The sequence below is a fragment of the Triplophysa dalaica genome, chromosome 18 (genome assembly GCF_015846415.1).
Source record: "Triplophysa dalaica isolate WHDGS20190420 chromosome 18, ASM1584641v1, whole genome shotgun sequence".
Classification (NCBI taxonomy): Eukaryota; Metazoa; Chordata; class Actinopteri; order Cypriniformes; family Nemacheilidae; genus Triplophysa; species Triplophysa dalaica.
In genome coordinates, this window is record NC_079559.1 from 19,358,094 (window position 1) to 19,379,975 (window position 21,882).

Consider the following 21,882-nt stretch of genomic DNA (forward strand, 5'->3'; position numbering starts at 1 on the left):
GTAATTTATTTTTAAAGTCATCTAAGGACTTCTTTTATTCTTTTGGCCTAATAAGTAAACCTGGTGAACCGGGGGGATAGGTCTACCAAGCCCGCACAATGAGCTGTGGACTAACGGCTCCTATTTGCTTAGGAAGCACTCCGCTCCAAAAACTAATGACCCACACAGAGTAATCACCTCATACAAACACCTCATCAGCAGAGAGACAGAGGGATGAGACCAGCACCTGAAGCAGAAGTGTGTGTCGCAGAACGTCAGCGCAGATGTAAACACTGGAAGTTGCGAATACAGTAAAAACACAATAAAATATACAGTGTTTGTGTGCACGAGCTCAGACGCCAGTGCTCATTTGCGACAGTTAGTCCAAACTAACCTCGTAGTTGCATTCTTTGCGAAGGACGTTTGTTATGTTGGCTTATTTTTCATTTTTAGCCTCTTGGTTCAGGTAACAGCAGATTTACTTCCATAAAAAGCAGCTCAGAGAAGGAACGTGTAATTGAGACCATGCTTAAAATTGCCAATTTACATTCATGTTATGGACCTGTCACAGGTGTCCTTGCATAACAAGTTGTTTAATTATCTGAATTATCACCTTTAGTGCATGTTCAGTACATGTTTATGGCCACTGGCCAGCAGGTTTAAGTGTGCCTGAGTATATGTGTGTGTGTGTGGGGGGGGGGCGTTGGGTTGTTTGGGGACTGGCCCTCAGGCCATCTCTTGGTGGGAGGTTGAGGGATCAGTGTGTTCTGAGAACTGATTTCTTCACCCAGTAGAGGTAAAGCCTCCACTAACATATTTATCTTTACAACAGCCCTACCTTAATATTCCACTATATCTCTCACATGTACACACTGCCCCACACATCAGCAACCTGCAATTAGGAGAACACCATGTCATTAGAGACTTACATAGACTGCTATTATCACACCCTCGCAGACAGGGAGCATTAAAGGGAACTATGAATAAGAAACAGCGTTTATAAGAAAAACAAACAAATAAAACCATGTATAGTGCTACACAGGGGTCTCTATGTGTTCAACTGCGGTACATTTTGTATTAAGCAATTGAACAAACAGAAATGTGGAGGTTCTCAGTCCAAGATGAACCTAGGAGTATTTTAGTTTAAAAAGAGAATCCACGTCATCATGTCAACTGGATCTGAGCGTCATAAAAAGAGCCGTGAATTACAACCATTTCTAATGACCAGGCCCAAATGCATAATTCAGACATTTGTGTGTTGATTTAGGGGGAAAATATCAAAATGTTGTGAAATTGTTAAAAAAAATATCTAGAACTCACGTTTTGTCCTGTCAAATGCCCTTAAGAATGAAATCACTCCCTCCCCTATAACATTAATGGAAAAGTTCACCTCAAAATCAAAATTGTGCTATTTTTTCTCACCCACATGACGTTTAAAATGTTTCAAGACTTCCTGGCGTCAAATAAACACAAATAAAGATATTTTAGAGACATCAGAGAGATTTCAAGGCCTCCTCTAGACATCGTGGTTATAGTTGATGTCAAGGTCCAGAAAAGTACTAAAACATTGTTAAATTGGTCCATCCACTCATAGTTGCTCAATTTAATTTTGAGGTGAACTTTTAGTTTAAAAAATATCACCAGCCACCGACTAGCAATAGCTTTGCCACCCCAACATATTCCAAGAAATCTGTCAAGAAAGAAAAAATAATTGTTTTAGAAGTAAATTAGAAAATGAAATAAACTGAAATTAAGGTCAGCATCAAATAAAAAATGACAGGCATTTTTTTTCCAGTATTTATTATAAATAATATATCTATGCTGTTCTTTTTATTCATGTGCCTTCAAAATGGCAGGCCTCGAAATCCCAACAATCCAATCAATTCCCATAAGACTCAAGTCCCGCCTACATTTTTTCTCATTCCAGATGCCGTCACAATACAGAAAAAACAAATAACCTCTGTCACTTGATCAAAAGTGATGTTATAGTGCTGAGAAAATGACACCGTTAAGGTATAGCTGAAATCAAATAAGTTAAAACATTCAAAAGACAAACACACGTGGTGTGGGCATGTCTACAATTTTGTAAACGATCGTCAGTTCAATTCTATGCATGTCTTGAGATGTTTCTCTGGGTACGGATTTGTTGGAGGTCTGGTTATGTCTGTTTAAGCTCGATGAAGCATTTGGATGGGGGTGAACGTTGGTGTTTGGCCCCTTCATTGATGGTTACGCCCTAGTTGTTCTTTTGTGATCTGTGGTGAAGGGGGATACGAGCAGCACAAGAAGTGACAGTCCGTGAAAGCATGACATCATTGATTTTCGACCAAATATCAATGGAACACAACAAAGGACAAAAAACTCATTTGACCAACCATGATGGGAAAAAATCCATCAGATCTAAATGTTTACATATTCCAAAGACATATAAATGGTGATGAATGGTTGGTTTCTAGGGCGTTGCTATGTGGTTCTTTACGGGGTCAAGTAAAAACTCAGGGGCTCAAGGTTTTTATTACCGTGATCTTCTTTATTGAAGCTACGTAAGTCGTTTCGAAAAATAGCACATAGCTTTGAGTCTTTATACAGTCTTAAGAAACAAAGATGTGCACCAAAGTTAAATATTTCACAATAGAAATGGCAATGCTAACATAAGTCACCATTTACATTTTAAAAACGAATTAAACATTGAAATGGTCCAAGTAGGACCTTCAGGACAATGTTATGTGTTCGACTTAAGAACATTACCTCCTGAAATGCCTTATATAAATATTAATAAGGCAATCCCAGGACTTAGTGTCAGTAAACTATTTCAAGAATCAAGCCCCGAACAAACTGTTCCTTTAAACTTTGTGAGTGTGTGTGTGCAGTCTGAATGGAGTGTCGTTTTTCAGCCCTTAACTCCTCCTCTGCATTTTGCTCCTCCAGCACACGCGCGCGCTCCGCTGCCTGCGCATTCCCCATCAGCAGCTAAACGTGGAGGGAAACGGAGCCTCATCGCGTCCAAACGAAACAGTTTTGAGCGTTCGCGATTAACTTTATGAAACATGACGCTTTTAACAAGCAGGGTGAAAGACATACACGGCTGATTTGGGGAGGGATTTGTGTTTTAACCGAGTAACCTTTCGGAATACGGAGACGACGTGACCGCAGCTGCAACTTTCTTCGCGCAATCAGTACGTTTGTTTTGGTAACGTCTGTGTGTCTAAAGGAAAAGTCGCGCAATTTATGCGTTCGGATGGTCTGAAATCGTTTGAATGTAGAAACGGATTCAAAATTACGCGCGAGTTTTTTTTACGTGTTCAAGTTTCTCAGGACTAACGTTAGAGGATACTGCGGAGCTGAGTTTGCAAAGTTTGTTGCAGTAAAAGTGCCGTGCCTTTGTGCGACTGCTTCTTTAAAGTAACCATGGACAAATTGGATTTAATTTCACCCGTCAAGGATTAATTGTGAAACCGCAACAAGACTCGAGACCTTGTGTTTACGTCGCGTGCGTGATTTTCATGCGCTGAGGAGACTACACCATTCTGTTGCAGTTCGGAGTCGGCTGGTAACGCAAACAGTGTTTTTGTTGCGAAAAAATCGCAAGCATGCCACAGCTTAACGGAGGCGGAGGAGATGAGTTGGGGGCGAACGATGAGATGATCTCGTTTAAAGATGAGGGCGAGCAAGAAGAGAAAATCTCCGAAGACGTGTCGGCCGAAAGAGATCTGGACGATGTGAAGTCGTCTTTAGTGAACGAGTCGGAAAACAACAGCAGTTCGTCTGATTCAGAGGTAAGTCGACCGCAACCGCACGCTGTCATGACCCGTGGATGTGGTTGTTGCCGACGGAAAATAACTTTTCTGCTTTGTTTTTCTCCGTTTCTCGCGTGTTTCCTCAGCAAACCGAAAGGCGCAGTCAACCGAGAGCTGATATTGAAAGTTATGAGAGAGCCCGAGAGTATTTTACTGAAGGTAAGAGTTTGCTCGCGCTGAATGAACTTACGCGGCATTTGGTTGACGCACTCACCCCTGATCTTTTCTCTGTCTTATCTTCTTCCTCTGTCAAGCTTTGAGAAGACAGCAAGATGGAGGATTGTTTAAGAGCCCCCATTATCCAGGCTACCCGTTCATAATGATCCCAGACCTTGGCAACCCTTACTTGACCAACGGCGCCTTGTCTCCCAGCGCGAGAACGGTGAGTGCCTTTAAAACACTGTCTGCATCAGCTCATCCCTGGAGCTCCTCAAGGGTCAACGAGAAACTTCACGTACGAATTTCACCCTTTAAATTTCATCCTCTGTTGTATCTATACGATAACGCTATGTTGCCTTAAATCACATACATTTTTTTGTTATACATTACATTAGTCTGGAAGTGGTGTATCTTTGTGGTTTCTCGGTTGATAAGCATCACGATGCTACATGAACTGTAACAAAGAATGTTGAACTTTTTGCACAGAATGTAAAAGTTTCAAAATCACTCACTGAACTTCCGTATTGGCACATTATAGTTCTGAATATTGTGTCCCCTCTTAAAATCTGTGGTTATCACTTTGCGGTATTGTTCTGTCAATGGCTGTACTGGTAGTCACTTTAAATCAAACCGACTAGTAAATTAAATAGGATTTAAGTTCTCTCCACATACGCGGAATGTATGAAAAACACATGTGCATTGCGGATTGAAGAGCACGTTGGCACATCAAATTGTGTTGCTTTTGACTTAACTGATCTAGTGTGTCCAGTTTATTTCTAACATTGAAAGACTACACAAGGCTGTTTCGTATCAAACCCTCAAGTGGATTGCTATGGCTTGAAGCTGTTTGAAAATGCGGCAGACTAAAATTGGTTGTAATTGTGTGCTTTAGCTTTTTGACAGATTCGTATTTATTTATTCGAGAGAGTCAATTCACCGTTTACTGGATCAGATTTGCTAAACGTTTTTGTGGCATTTCGCCTCCCATAATTTTCCAGTTTGAGCCTCTTAGGTCGAATATACGCTGAAGATTTTTCCTCCTGTTTGTTTGTGAACCGTTCGTCTTATTGAGCTAATGCACATTGAATCTTTTTCTGAGCCGTACGGCACTTCACTGCAATTAAGCATTCTGGGGCCGCTTGTTTAGCTCGCTTTAAAACAAGATTAGTATGACCAAAAGAACGGCTCTGTCAAACTGAAATTCTGTCCGGGTGTTCGTTCGCTCTTTTCGTCAGAGGGCCGCAGCGTTTGCCTGATCCCTCCCAATAGATGTGTTGTGAGTTTTGTGTTCGTGTCTGGGAAAGGTTGACTGCCCTTTTAGCCTCAGCATTGGGTCTTTTCAGCGCAGTTTACAAAGAACCCAGCGGGCATTCATGTATGGCTTTGCGGTGTTATGCGTCAGCGCTCTGAAAAAAAGAGAGAATGAAAGTTTGGGTATCTGCAAAAAAACAGAGAAACTCTCCCGGTTCAGGCTTTCTGTGTTATCTCCACAAATTTACAAGCCATTGTTTTTCCCAATGCACATCTTTCTCTCACCCTGAATTGCAATGTGATTTGATTGGACTCGGCCAAGCGTTTGAGTGAAAAGTTATGATCCCCACACACACGCTCGCACAAGTTTTTCTTGGCCTCCCCGTTTCTTTTCACTTCTCCCTCCTTCCCAATCCCGTCCATTCAGTTCCTGAGGCGTTAGTCTTGCATTGTCATTCTGAGTGAATGCTGATGGCTTCATTGGGATCTCCATAGGCCCTCATTAGCGTAATGGCTGCTCCTTGCAGGCTAGATGCATAGTCGTAGCGCTCGGATTCTCTTTTGTTCCTCAGCCTATACAGTTTTGTTTTGGGGAGAGCCAATTGGTTTAAATTATCTCGAAGCAACATGGTTCCCTAGTTCATCCCACCCTCAGCGCCTCGGGCTGTACATGTGATTATTTGAGTTTTAAACTTTTAAAGTTTGTTTTAATGATATGTGTGGAGTGTGTATTCGCAGAAGTAATCTATTGCGATCTGAACATCGTATTTGCCCAATTGACTAAAACTTTGGTGTATAAAGCCAATGTCAGGCCCATATTACGGCATCAACCCCCGACCTCTATTATCACTAACATAATGCGCATTAAAGAGCCAAAGGCTAATACAGGCTTACTAACAAATATTCAGATGATGTCATTCAGGATAAGGCTTACTTTCTCTTATTTAGATTAGCTGATCGGGGTAGAGAAAGATTTTGTTCCCACAGAAAATGACCCGTAACCAAATACATCCACTTGTGAGACAAATATCCAGCCTGGACTCATCTTTCTGTTTTGAAAAAAGAGGCAGCGTCCACATTTAACTCTTTTATTATTCCTCACAGTAACCTCCTGAACCCGAGCGGATTGGCGCTCATATTTTATTTTCAAGGTTTAAGGATACAGATAATCCCAGAGTAAGATCTCACAGATGCTTTTGCCCTGAAGTCTATCAGATTTAGTCAAGTGTGTGCATGGTGGGGGGGTCGCTGAGGCAGATGAGCTTAGCCTGTCATTCGGCACCTCTAGACTGAGCTGCGAGTCAGACAATGAGAGGTTGGCATACTTCAGATATTTACACACTAATCTTAAACTCGCGCTCAGACAGCCTCAGTCACAGCTGTCAAAATCACATAAGGAACTTTCCAAACAAAGCCGACGAGCCCCTCAGAATCTGAATTATCCTCCAACTTTTAAACGGATGCGCAAATGTGGAGTTTGTTTGCCAGGAAACGAGTAGATCTGCTCTGTTTCCACATTTCATGTTAGAATTGGAATAATTTGACACTGCGTTCGGTTTCGATTTGACAATTCACTAGGCTATGTTTAGCGGGTTACAGTAGAAAAGATATTTAGCTGTGGAGAATATGTAGTGTTGTTATGAAGAACATGCTCCTTGTGAGGGATTGAAAGCTATTCAATGAAATATTGCGTCTGCTTCAAAATGTATTGTTTTTTATTTGCAGATTTTTTTGTTGCAATTTTTTTCAAAAAAATCGTACAACAATATTTTACGTAAATACATTTTGCAAGTGGAAACGTGATGTGTTTCCTATATGGCACACTAGTTTTTTGTGCTGTACAAAATTCATCACTGTGCTTCTGGTTCTGCTAAGTATGGCCTTACTACATTTATTTTTTTCATTTTTACATTTATTGACTGACTTTAAAAAAAAAGTGCACAAAACACATTACAGGTAGCTGAGAAGACGCAACTTTTGCAAAGGCAAAATAAAAGGAAGCCTGAAGCGATCGCAAAACATGTTGCTTCTAAACTAATATGTAGGTTTGTTGTGAGTAACGTCGATGATATCCCCGGGGTTGAGTTTGCCTTTAAATTCTGGCGATTCATGAAATATTTATTGTTTTTATTTGTGTCTTTTATTTGTGTTTGTGGCTGAGGGAGAGCAGGTGAAACCGATTCTAATTCCCTGAAATTTCTTAACATGGAACTGCAACATCGCACACGTGGTCACACACATGCTTTCTTCTGCTTCAGTTTGATCAGATTGTTATTGTTGGCAATAAATCCCTGTAGGTTTTATATGTTGCTTTAGGGCTTTATCGGGTTCAAAGCTGTTTCAGGTACGTGTTTGCGTGTCTGTAGGAATTCAGATAACTAACCTTGAATGGGAGAAAGAAAGCCTTTGAGCACAAACTGATGAATTATACCAAGAAATGCGACCGTAATTCTCATCATCTAACACGAGACAAGCAGGGGTGTTCTTTTTTGTTGTTGTTTTATTTTGCTGATCGTTTTTTGTTAATGTCAGCTTGCTGTGTGTTAGCCGTTTACACAGTTAAACCATTATAGAAAATATGTGATCGTCTTTAAAACCCGGCAGCTACCACCATACACAAGACAGAGAGGTGTTTTTTGATGGTTGCGGTATGTCCTGCACTTTTTTTGGGAAAACAGGCTGATAAAAAATGAATCACTTGAGTTACAATAGTTAAAGCCATTGATGATTTCAGATTTCCATTCAGTTAGCAGTGAAGGTTTCCATTCTGATCAGAAAAGATAGTCAAGTTTAAAGAAAAAGAGCTGAAAAGAGGAATGATATGAGAGGAAGAAGGGAAAAAAGGCAAGAAGTGACCGAAGCAAAATGTGGGGAGTGCAGGGGTGCACGTTTCCCTCTTGATTGATTTAAAGTCTGCTCAAAGCTGAAATTCCTGGATGATCCTGTGGGACTGTTTTTGAGGACTGTGTGTGTCGGCCAGTCCACTCTACAGCTCTTCTCAGTGGTTGTCACAGAGATAAATGCTTGCGGCTGGCCTGAAGAATCATCTGTTTTGAAGGAGTGTTGTTGGAAGTTTAAGAAAGATGGAAAGAGAAACACGGAACGTTACATTACTACGACTAAAGTACTACTAGGGTTTAAAATAAAAGATGAAGTATTTTACCATCTATTAAACTTTTTTTTTAAGACATATTTCTCATATTTTTGTTTTGTCTTAAAAAAATCTAGACAAATTTCAATGGCTGTTTATAAAGTGCCGCAGAGATGACATATTTTTGTATGTAAATCCCGGAACCAAGTTAGTATTTTAAAACTTCTGGTTCCATCGCCCAGAAGTCAGTAGGTTTTTTTGAATGGGTTTTTGGTAAATGGCATGAAATAAGGTCTTTAGCTAACAAAACTATAATAAATATTTTCACGTTTTAATCTATGACATAAAACACACCAACCGACGTGTGTTTTTTTTTTTTAAACCTTTATTGTAAAACGGCGGTTGCTAACAATTTGCTAAAAGCGACTACTTCCTTTTGGCGGGGACGTTAGACGTCATTGAACTAATAAATCTCACAAATAATGCAACAAGTTTTTAGTAAAGTTTGAGAAAGTTATCGGTGGCTTGGTGGTGGTGACGTTGATATCGAGCGACCAAATGAAGCATGCGTGTAATCTTGTGTTAGTATTTTACTTCTGGCGGTTGTATTTAGGCTTCAACAGCAAATATTGTATTAATCTATAAAGGTTATCTTGATAGAAAAATCTTGTAAACATCATGAACATTTGTTAATCAAACTCAAAGTTCTTCTTTTTTGCGATTTTCCTATAGTCTATTGGAAAAATGCATAGGCTTTTGGTCGAGGTAAGCGGCGCGGCGCATCTGGGTTAGCCAATTTAGCCTAAAAAAGATGTCATCTTTGAGCAACTCCATTGGTATATTTGATTAGTCACTTACATCAACAACATTCAGATGATCCTTATTACAATTAAGTTTAATTGTGTGGTTTTAGTCACCAGCCAAGACCATTTTTACATGCATTCAGTTGCCAGTTGTAAAGCCATAAAAATGTATAATTGTGGAGCTGTGGGTTAGAGGTTAGTGTGTCCTAGCAGCCAACTTATTCGATTCTAGCTCAACACATTTCCATTTCAGGTTCTGCTCTCATTTCCCCAGTGTTTCCTGTCTTCGCTGCACCGTGAATAAAAGACGGCAAAAAGGGCCAAAAATAAAGTTGTGTGTCAGTACGGACCGTTAAAGATAATCTCGTAACAGTCACATCATTTCCTGTTTTACAGGATGTTCACATTACAGTAATACCGCTTTCCATTTGGATGACGGGTTTTGACATGTAGGATATTAATGAGTTGAAAACATATGGATTCAATCCTCAATATTAGTCAGTGACCCCTGGTGGTTCCTAGCATTGTACTTATGTTGCACATTTACATGCTGAAAAGATTTTCTGGTAAAGTCTCCGCTCTCCTGGAAAAGCCATCGAAACTCTCAAGCGTAATCTGTTTTCAGGCTCCTTTTATTCAATTTTGGAGACTGTACCTCCCAAGGCCGCGAAACCTTTCAGCACGAGATTTTGTGGTTTTAATGTAGTCGGATTTGAATCCTCTCGCCAGTACAAAACGGTTGCAAACAGAGTCACTCGGCAAACCTCGCAACTGCTTTTGTATCACGGCGCCCACGTTGGCAAACAAACACACCTCAGTGGAAGCACATTTTAAACTGTTTAGTCTTGTCTCCTCGAGAAGAATAGCGCCGGGTATATTTGCCCATCAAACACACACGTTTGTGATGCCTGAGCATGTCATCGTAGCTCAGGCCACATGTCTTTTAACAGAACTCTGCATGGGCAGTTTTCCACATTCATGTGTTCTCACTTTGCCTGCAGGTCTTGGAGCTAAAGATCTTCGAGACTGTTGAGTCAATAGTGCTATTGTACTTGGTTTTTAAAGAGCATGAGTAAATTGTCTGTGTGTATTCAGGAAGACGGGCTCTACCTGTTTGGCTCTTAAGCCTCTCGTCTCCTGCTGCTACAGTGATGAGTGGAACTAAGTTCAACAGAGTGAACATTGTGCCTACACCCTTAAAGTATGTTTGCTCGCCGTAGATCGAAAGCGAGAAAGAAACAGATACTTGAAGGCAATCTGAAGGGAGGTTGCCAAATGTTCACTCCGCTGATGCTGTTATCACAACTGTGTAAACAGTCTTGAATGATTTCTACATAGATCTTTAAGAAAGGATTTCGCCTTTTAATACAAGCGCATCTCTTTCAGTTAAGACGTGACCTACGACTAAAGGTTCATGCATTGAAATGATGTCTTTTGGGTCCCAGCTAGCTTAGGTATTTAATATGTTTACGTTTATTCATGCTGTTATTTATTCAATTTAAATACATTTCAGGGCAGCTCAGAGACTAAAGAGCATTTTTTAATTAACGCAAATGTAAGAGATATTAATACTAGAGACTTGTGGAAAAATGCTTGGAACTTGACGACCTCTTGCATTCAAAGTCGCTTTGTGTTCGGGAAGTAATTACACTGAAGGTTCTCGTCAAATGTGAACGGCATAAAGCCAGCAACCACTCAACTCGTGTCCTAGAAAAAATGCACACGCGTTTGCATCGAGCATAAGGATGTGCGGACGTGTTTGCGCTGAATACTCTTTGAATTGTGTGAAACGCTGCCAGCCTTGGCCTTCGCCCCTCCTTCGTTTCTCAGAGGAGAGCAGGAGTTGGCATGGACCCCCTCTGCCACCCATCACTTGCCCATCATCCCTCCCTCTATTCCATCCCAGCCATTACATATTCTGTTTATAGCCTTCTCTAGTTTTTCAAGAGCAGGGCCCTTCAGGAGAGATTCTACCCCCCGTGAGGCCTGGCAAACCAACCAACCCTTCACATACACACTCCCGACTCCCCATGTTCTGTGACATCAATGAAAAGGCCTTTGAAGCTGCTCGGGATGAGCGTGTATATAAATGTATTTTTTCATCAATTTATTAATCTGAGGCAGGCAGTTCGGTGCAGGCCAGGTTCAGACAGGAGCTCGGCGCTTTAAGATGCCCACTTTAATTCCGCGCTGGGATGTTTTTGACAAGGCGCAGAGCTGTTTACCCCGATCTTTAAAGACTTTTTTCAACTCTCATTGGAATGTTTTTATGGTGCTAATTCCCAGTAATACACACATGAGTGACTCTCATGTGTGTGAGGAAGGCAAAGATGTTTCCTTCGTCTGAAACCAGCTGTTCGTAAACAAGTCCGTAAACAGGTTATTTTGAAATCTCAAGGTAGTTTTTTATATGCGCAACGGTTTGCGCAGTGGTACTTGTTTATTATGTTTAGTTATCTAGTTTTTTTCTTGCAGTCTGTAAATATGTTTAAAGACGTACATCATTACCATGGTTGTCTAAGTTATGTCAAACTAGCCGAGGGTATCTCATACTTACCTACTAAGTAATTGATATCATGTTGACTATTTTCAAGTGTTCATTCTAACAATTGACTTGTCTGTGGTAGGTTTGCTCAATTTAGGGAGCTGGCTAAAACCAACATTAGCTCAACAAATACTCCCACTGACTACTGTAATCTAACATTAAAAATGAGTGCCAAAAACAGGAAAACCGCAAGAAATATTGCGACTTTAGTGAAGCCCTCATTACTGTGGGAGTTGATTTGTTAGTTTAGGTTCTATATTTGTTAGCCGGTGGCGTGGTGGCTGTTTCAAACAGCTTAGCTCTCGTGATCGTGTTCTCATGGTTTCAGCCAGTCTGCGCTCCCAAATGGAATATTCCAGATGGGTTTCTGTTAATATCCTTTAAAGACTTTTGTATAATAATAACCCACTTGTATTTTGCATTGAGTGTCATTTAAAGAGTCTCTAGACCCTTGTTGGGGTAGATGGCATATTTCATTTGAAAATTTCAAGCGGGAACAAGACTATGGAGGAGAAGTACAGTCTCTTCTGTTGTCCTACATACAGGTCGTGTTTCATACCTAATTTAGTTTAGTATTTGTTTGTTTGTGTACACACACATGGTATGTAGTAACACCCATGTATATTGAGCGGTCTGCACCCATACACATGCATCTTGACATGCAGTGCACAAAAGTAAAGATTATGTAGAACTATGGCGATTACTTTACGATATGACGTCTGTTTAATCCTGTTGGATGAGCTTCCCACATTTGACCTTCATCAACATAATTTGTGCCTTTACTGCTATAAGAAGTTCACTCTTAGGGTTTAGCGTTCTTAATCTTTCTTAATTTTAATTGAATTTAGCAACATATTTCTTAAACTCAATGACAGAAAAATAAACTTCAATCCTTATGAATTTACATACAGAATATTGTTGAAATTAGTTCCTAAAAATTCGGAATAGATTTAGTTTGAAATATTGCGATGAAACCATATTGATATTATATCAATAGGGTGAATGTATTGTTAAATCCCTTGTATTCATTTATAATTAAATATGGCATCTCTTGGTTTATTAGCTGAATTGTACATAACCCAGTTAGACACTATGCAAAAGCTCATGAGCCGAGAGGTTTGCTGTTTGTAACCTTAGATACGCTAAATGTCGGTATGTGAGGACTCAACCCGAGCACTAGCAGAATATAATGTGGAGAACACTTGTGAAAACAATGCGCTGAACTTTTTGTTGGTCTGGCAAAACATCACAGCTGCTCGCTGGTCAAAAATAAAGAGATGGCCATGATGAAATCTAGTCCTGTTTGTGTCTGCATGTTAGTCAGTTCACACTTGTCGTATGTCAAACTAATACCAAATTGTCACATGTCTAAGTATACAAGTATGTGTGCCTCCACTTATCATATGTTCCACTTATACCTTCTGCCCCTCTAGGCTGAATAAGGCCAGCCTGGTGCCCCTACCCCCCCAGCCAGTGGGCCAAGGTTAACCCCCGGTGGGTTGGCGGGTTGTGGGGGTCATCCATCTCTCTCCAGGGTGATAAGGGCTCTTAGGCTGATTGATAGCAGGGCTCTGCGCACCCTTCACCCCCGCAACTACAGCGGGGCCCCTTCGAATCATGTGTGGCCCCTCACATGGATACTAGGGTTTTATTTCACATTAAGAGCCATCGGCGCGCTTAAAACCAGAACGCTAAGTGCTAGAGTGTACGCTAATAAAATCTGATTGTGCAGGGAGAGAGAGAAGAGAGAGAGAGAAATGGGGATGGGGGGGAACTCCCAACCAGACCTTCATCAGTCTGGTATTCCAAGCAGATGGTTTTAGTTAAAGCTTAGCAGAGAGGGAGAGAGGAGGTAGACCGGGGGTGACATGTTGCACAGTTGGTGGGTGGAAGGAGAGAAAAGTGATAGTGATGATAAGGAAATAAGTTAAAGACAAAACGGGTTGGGATAGAGAAAGAAACTGGGGTGTAGTCTGAAGATAGAAGAAATGTTGAACAGGGTAGTTTCTGAATGTAATATGTGGAAGTTGCGTGTTAATAAATGTGCATGCACAGTTATTTAAGTTTACTGTGTAACAAGGAATTTGTTTTATAATTATTAATGGTAGTTTAAACCAGTGGTTCTCAAACTTTTTGTTGTAAGGCCCCTTTTGGGAAGGGTGCATCACTTTGCGCCCCCGCTAATAAAGACTTAAAATCTTAATCTTGGAATTTTAATTAAACCAAAAACACATTCAGTTATACAATGCTGAAACATTGATCGTTTGGTTGGTGGTGTTCTTATTCTGATGTTTGACTGCATAAAATTGAGGATCAATTTTTATATTTCATAAAATGCCACAAAACCCCTGGATCCATATTGGGCCCCCCAGTTTGAGAACCACTGGTTTATACCATCCCTTTAAACTTCTTGAGGGTGAATATGAGTAAATTCTTTCATCATTTGATCACCCTCATATCACCCCTGTCAGAGTTTCTTACTTAACAAAGATTTTTGGAAGAACCCTGGTAACCATAGTACATTGCCCCCCATTGACTTCCATTGTATGGCACAAAACCGCCGAGACATTTCACTAAATATCTTCTTTTGTGTTCCACAGAAGTCATATAAAAACTCCATCAGTTGTAGTGTGAGGTAGATAGTAATGCAAAACAAATGTTATGTACAAAAGGATTGTGTTTGTATAATGTGATGACCAAGCACATCTGGGTTAATAAGACCAAGTCCGATGTGGTCCAGATCTGTATCTCTGATCACTATCATATTTGTTTTAAGGACCTGCCTCACACCGCAGGTCAGACAGAGGCCATGAAAACACCCAAGGGTCACAGGACTGATATTCTTTTGGAAAGACAGCTGAAGCACAGCAGTGCAGGCATACTAATGATAAGACGACACCTCTAGCACTTCACGTGAACGATGCATATCTTTTTTTTTATTATTTTGTAGGTTCTGTTGGTTTTCAGGTAAATCCTATCGTCACACAACGTGCCCCTGTGCTCACACAGTACCTCTTGAATATCCTGCACTGTTTTTCCTGCTTCATCCCCACTTCATCCCCTCCCTCTGCGAAACTCCAGATGTAAACGATTAGCTCTTTTACAAGGCCGCTCCAGGCAAGACGCTTCGCAGCAGCAACAATCCCAAACAGCGTTGTTGCACTTTCTGTGCCACTTTCCACAGCATCAAATCAGAGCAGTCACCGTTTCCATTGTGATCTCGAGGAAGTTGTTACAAAGCAGTAAAAAGCTTTTTTCTCTTCAAATGTTCAAATACTGTGCAGTAGCTTGGCTTCCTGGAGAAAGACGACTTTGACTTTTTGATGCTATCAAAACTTTGTTCATGCAGTCCACATTCTTGTTTAGCTTGGGCCGGGACTTGCTGTTTGTCCAAACAATAGAAGACAGGTGTGGAGGACAGCATGTTTAAAAAGTCTGTTCGCATGTTGTCCTTTTTTACACATGGTTTTTAGCCACAGGGTGGTTGGGTTAGAATACTTAATGTCTCATACTAAGTCAACTGGACTTGTAAAGGGATATTATTGAAAGGGACTTTAATCGGTTTAGCATGTGCAGGATTCCCCGCTCACGTGATGTTCAGTTTCTGAAAGGATTTAGCTTTTGAGTTTTCAAAGCCCATTTTGGCTAAACGGCAGCGAGTCGGCTGTGCCGTGTTCTGCACTCAGCACTTAAGAAGGAATGCGTGTGTTACATTGGACTGTGTGTTACAGAAAGGAAAGGACGGTGTGTATTTTTGTTTTGGCAATTGCAGCCATGGTGGTGAATGGGCTCTTTGAGAGTTTAAGACTGGCATGTGTGACAGGACAAAGAAACCAAGAGCAGCAGCTCAGAATCTTACATCTAACACACATATACACACCTTACTCTCATTTAAAGATCTTTCACACACAGACAAACTGAAACCACACCTACAAGGTCAAATATAAACCGATTCTGTACAATTATCAAATGACAGTGCCGTCAGAAACAAAAACTTTGAGGAAACTTCAATTTTAAAAGGATATATTCCTTTCAATGTACTCACCCTCATGACATCATAGATGGATGACTTTGTTAAATAATATGACTTTTTTTTTCTCCTAAAAGAAACGCATCATTTCACTTCAGAAGACAAACCTACCATGATAAATGCATGTGTTTTTAAAGTCGCCATGAAACGATTGACTTCTTTTCCTTATAGTGATGTATATCCAAATGAAAGGTTTCTGGAATTAAAAAAATGTAGGGCGGGGCTTTATTTTGCCCTTCCCTTTTTGTTTGGTTTGTTGTAAGTTGGGCCACTGGACCACTTGTAAAAATCCCTGGTCCATTGGACAATCGGTATAGTCCTACCTCTATTTTGTTGCTCACGTCATTTAATGAGCTTAATGTTTTTGATGAAAGTGATGTGCACGGATTAAATCATTTATAATAATCACTGCCAACACTGTGTAAAACACTTAGAATTTTCCTGTTTGATTTCATGGTGACTTTAAAGCCAACATTTTGACATATTTTTGTGTTTATCCTTCTGTTCGACTAAAGAAAGTAAATCATGTTCATATGGAATTCCGGGAGGGTGACAAAATTATAAGATAGTTTGATTTCAGGGGACTGTTCCTTAAAGGCCCTATCCACAGGAACACAGGTATTTTCAAAACCATAGTATTTTCTATGTGGTTTGGCCGTTCGTCCACGCGCAAATGCAATACTCGGTCACTGAAACTGAACTTTTTTGTGGTGAAGATTTTTAGAAACTCCGGTTTCAGTTTGTCGTGTAGACGGTGAAAGGAGATTTGGCGTATGACGTTTGAATGTGTGCCGCGATCTCCTTTGTTTGACATCAGATTCCCGGCTTCTGATTGGCCAACACGGCTGTATGATTAGGCTTATATCGCCACACGTTGGTTTGAAATGCTTTTGAAAAAGAGCTTTATAGCGTTTTTTTCGTGTAATCAACATAAACAACAGTGCTTATGCGCGAGGTATTGCAGACTCGAGAGGCACACGCGAATATTGAAACCCATCCGTCTAGCACATGTTTACATGGAGAAACAGTGGGAAAGTAGCGCAGCGGGATGGATAATCATGAAAACGGGTCACACCACAACAAAATATGAAATGAGGATATTCTGTTCAAGATCTCATCACACTCCTTATGTATTATTTGAAGAGTATGGTTCCAAAATGAGAACTCTGCTTTAAAAAAAAATTAAATCTTGTTTTTTTCTGCATTCCAATCAATATTAGTCAAACTGCAGTTGGTTTGTTTTTATTGAAGCCATAATAACTAAAAAAATACAGCTAACTAACACAATAAAAAAACTATAACATAATATAAAACACGATTTTAGAATTCTTTTCAAAACGGAGTTATCTCATTTGGGAACCAAATTTTTCTTTTTTGCTTACTTGGTTCCTAGTCTTTGTTCAGATATTTTGTTCAGTTTATCATATAATTAGTATTGTCAAACCCATATTGGACAACCGCTATTATTGACAAGCTGTTAGAAAAACACAGCTCTTTCAGATAAAAATGAATGATTGTTTCAGAAGAATATAGCGCTTGTTTATTTGTGTTTCAGTGAGAGGGTCTACAATGTATGTTTTATAGTTTTTCCCTTCAGTCTCCTGCTGTGGTTTTTTACTCATTAGTTTGAGCTCCGTAAAAGATCCTAAACAAGTACCAGAACTCTCTCTTTCTCTATATCCCTCTCTTGTCTATAGTTGTTAATCTCTGACATGATTCGGATAATGTGAAGGTGTTGGCAAACAAATGTGATTAAATGCCGGAGAGACTTTGACCCAGAATTAGTCTCACCGGGTGAGAATTCACTGCTGAGGCCACAGGGTAATCGTAACACCTAATAGAGCTCCAACACGCTGCTCCGGTGCCAAGGGGTCAGTCTGTGCCTGTGTACACACACACACGCCTAAAAGCTTACTCTGCTTCTCTGGTTTAGCTGTCACTCACTACTTTGTGTGCCCTTTAGGTTAACGGTGAAAGGTCAAGGTTCAGGGTCAGAAAGTTGAGTGGGTTTGTTGAGACATGTTTGTTTGTGTGAATTAATGCGTTTTTCAAGCCCGAGCTTCAATATCTTCACAGAATCGAGATCGAAGTCAACACGCATAAATGTTTGATATTTGTCTCCCTCCAGGCCTGTTCTTCACCACAAAGCATGATGGTGGGTAGAAATGTACAATACATCGAGTAGATCTTTCAAAAACTTTTTATCAAACCTAGTCAGTGCAATGTTGCTCATTCATACTTTTATAGCATTTTTATAACTTTCAAGTTTTCCAATAACAGCCGCTCGACATTAAGGATTAATGAATGCTGCTTATACAGGCTCACATAGATATAGTTTTTTATGTGTCTATATTGTTCGAGAAGATTTTATAACCTGTATCTTCACAAACTTGAATTTTCTGTTCTTATTACATGTGTCCTCGTCTTGTTTGGTTGCTTTCAATGTAATGCTTTCATCTACATGGGGTGTTGCTGTTTCGATTTTTGATTTTCATGTCACAAGTTAATGTGAAAGTACTTTGAGATGGTTGCATAGGTGTTTATGTGAATTAACATCAGGTTAAGGAGAGTGAGATGCTCGCAGCCTTGAAGGCAAAAGCCAATCTAACTTGAATATAAAAGAGCAAATGGGTTGAAAGGATCTTTCATATGAAGGTGCCTGATGAACTTTGTGAACTTTTAGATGTCTCATGCTTCCTCCGTTCTGTTCTGTTTTCATTGGCTCGTTTTGCTTCAAGTTAGTTTAGATTTAGCGGTGTAAGACAGCAAAACAGAAAATGAATCAAAATCACGACTTGTCCTTGGATTGTTTGAAGGGGTACTTCACACAAATATATATATCTGTGTTCATGAGAACAAAGAAATGTATGCAGATTTGGAACAACTCGAGGTGAGTGAAGGATGACAGAATATACATTTTTGGGTGAAGTATCCCTTTAATGTACATTTCCAGTACAATGCAGTCACTTATTGTGTTTCAAGTGTTTTTATTAAAGAGTACGTAGCATGAGATCATGAAAATGACATTTCATGGTCTCTGTTCTGTTGCTGTGTTTGAAAGTAAGCTGTCTGCCAAGTTGTAAGTACGAAGGTGAATAAATAACAGTTATTTGCTTGTAAAAATGGGAGTCGACTCTGAATCACACAAATGAGACGTTGAATAGTTCACCTGCGTATCTACGTCACTATACATAGTCACTACACATGCTGAGACTGCCGCGAAAACGTATCTCTCCTCCCCTAAACACTGTCGCTCGTTCGTGATAAGTGTGTATCATGTCTAGAACCTGTGTTCTACGGTGTGACACGAAGTCCGTTTTATTTCAACTACCAAAGGAAGAACGTCTGAGTGAAAAATGGTTACAATTCATTTTTCCAACGATACCAAAGGAGTATAACCGCAGGTTTGTACGGTGCGCACGTCATTTCCCCGAACATTGGTTTAATAATATTGGCGCGTTCACTGCAGGATATGTGAAACGACGATCCTTGAAAGAGGGGGAATACAAACTGTATTTGGACCTGTTAGCTCCACCGAATCCCAACCTGTAAGTGTGACTTTTGATCTTTGTCTTAACTTCAAGAAATGTTTTCGTACCTTAGGTCGGTGTTTAGCTAATGCATATAACGCTAACATTAGCATGTACCGTTATTTCTGGGGTGTTACAGTTTGTTTATCTTGCTATTAACTTTGCATTTTGACACATTTGCCGCACATGCACCTATATAGATATATTTGGGTTTCATATTTATCATTTTTCATAACATCGACTTTCTGAAATGATCTATGTACCATGACAATGCGCAGTTAAGACGAAATAACAGTATTACTAACGTATTAACAGTATTTTAAGAAAAAATATTGCTGAGCAAAAGCACAACATGCATGTTGTCACACTGGGAGTTTTTATGACAAGGGTTGTCACTTGCCACTGACAAACGTCATGGTGGAGTTTGTTGTGGATTAGCGTCTTCTTCCTCATCAGACTCGGGCTCAAATTGGTACGGTAAAACCGCCGCCATCTCTAGCTACACATATAATATACATCACATCCAAACAGTAATCCTGTAATGATGGTGGGGGGTTCCATTTGCGACAAATGATGAACGCGTTTGACCAATAACAACAGACTACACCATCTGACCAATCACATGACACAAGGTTAGCGGGTAGACGGGGCGTAGACGAATGAATCGCGGAACGAATAATTTGAGAGTCAGTCAAGAAGTAAGGTACCAATAACTGCCTATTATTACGACATTTTTACACATTGTATAATCATAAACTTGTTGTTGGACACTCCATAAACCAAAGTAGGACCTAAAAAAACACATGCTAGGTACACTTTAAGGCTGTCAAACGATTAACTGCATCCAGAATAAAATATAAAATGTCTGTGTTCTGTGCATATTCATTTTGCATTTATAAAATCCAACACATACATGCATATATTTAAGAACAATACATTTACATTTATGCATTTGGTAAACGCTTTCATCCAAAGTGACCTAATTGCATTATCCTATACATTTGTTTCTAAGTATGTGCAATCCCCTGGGATCGAACCCACAACCTTGGCGTTGTTGGCGCCATGCTCTTACCACTAATTTGAATTATTGGTAAATATGAATATATACATTTACATTACCTCTAAATGTTTATTCGTGTATGTGTTAATAAATACAAAATAAATATGCGCAGACATATATTATGTTAACACAAACTTTTATTCTGGATGCCATTAATCTTGATCCGTCGTTTGACAGTCCTAATTTTTATGTAATATTAAAATCAAATACGTTTTCAAAGCCATTGTGTTTAGCTTTGTGTCAACAAGCAGTGCACTCAAACCCTTGGTCTTCATATAATGTCTGACTTTAGTTTCTTCCTCTATTTCAAGCACATTTTTAACCTTTCCCTCTTGGTGTGTTAGTTTAGCTGTAGATGTCTCTTTTGTTTTTACAACGTTTTAAAACGGGGATCCTATCGTTCATTCATTGCTTAATTAACATGGCGGATGCAAGTATGTCGCGTTTTGTTGAGACGAAGCTTAATGTTGCAGTACTGCCCCGCGAGCGTGAAGTCTCGCTATGGGCTCGTCTCTCTCGCAGTGTGACTCTATGCAGTGAGCAACAGGGAGAAGCAGCACATTTAATTCACTCTACGGTGGCCAATTCGCGGATAAAAGAACAGAATCAGACTGACAACAGAATATATGTAAATTGGATGATTTCTTTGGGCAACAAGCTGTATTAAAATACAGAATGTTCAGAGAGTAGAAGCGAAACATGTTTGAAAATGCAACTCGAAAACTATGAATGACGATGACGTCGCAAATATGTTAATTAGTGTGTGACATCACCAAACTCCACAGTTCCACAAATTCCAAGCGGAAACACTGCACGTTTGTGGCTTTTCATTTCTTTTTATTCATTCACCATTGAAATCTGATGCTTACAGTTCGTTTTAAAGAAATTTCTTTGATTTTTATCTGTATACATGCCTTGAACTGAATCAAAGTCTAATCGAGAGCTTGAGAATCGAAATCGAATTGAATCGTAACATCTGAATCGAGACTCGGCCCTAGTTCACAGCTCAGTTAAAAATAACAAGACGCATTCCGGCTTTTCTGGACAAAAAAATTCACGCTTTTCTTGACATGTAATCAAACATCAGAAAAATAATACCACAAAGCATTAGTCAGACAAAACAACCGCAAGGCAGGTTAACCGGGTACGATTCATGTGCGTTCAGCTTTAAGTGATGGAATGTCCTAAAATAACTTCATTTGCAATACGTTGCCAAAGTATTACAAGCTTTTACAAGACGTTCAAGACGCCAGCAGGCTGACGCAAATGTGTTTAATAGCCGTTTACAGTTTATGGCGTGGATATGTCTTATCCTTGACTACTTGCAAAGTTTTTGGGGGATTTCACGTCCTGCTTTATTTTTGCTCCCTGGTGAAGAGAATAAGGGTGAAAAAACATTTGTTTTCCGAACATTCACCGCGCAACACAATGAATTTCCACATAACGGCAGGCTTCTAATCCCATTCGAAGTCTTCGGGAGCGAATAAAAACAAGGGACTTTGTTAGCTTGTTAGTTTAACTTGTGTAGCTCAAATGTGTCACGCACGCAGTCTGCTCCATTAGCGCCTGACGCATTTTGGACGCAGTCGAATCCGGCTCAGTTTGGTTTCCCTTCCATCATCCAGATCTCAGGGTGA

At 39.9% G+C, this 21,882-nt stretch overlaps 1 protein-coding gene across 1 annotated transcript in view; it reads left to right on the forward strand.

Annotated features, from left to right (window-relative positions):
* Window positions 1-2,922: 2,922 nt before the first annotated feature.
* tcf7l1b (transcription factor 7 like 1b) overlaps window positions 2,923-21,882 on the forward strand; it is a 47,493-nt gene continuing 28,533 nt past the window's right edge. The window contains exons 1-3 of the mRNA XM_056729665.1: window positions 2,923-3,755; window positions 3,863-3,935; window positions 4,031-4,158. Of these exons, the coding sequence (XP_056585643.1) occupies window positions 3,570-3,755; window positions 3,863-3,935; window positions 4,031-4,158 (387 nt within the window). The 5' untranslated portion in view covers window positions 2,923-3,569. The remainder of the gene's footprint in view (window positions 3,756-3,862; window positions 3,936-4,030; window positions 4,159-21,882) is intronic.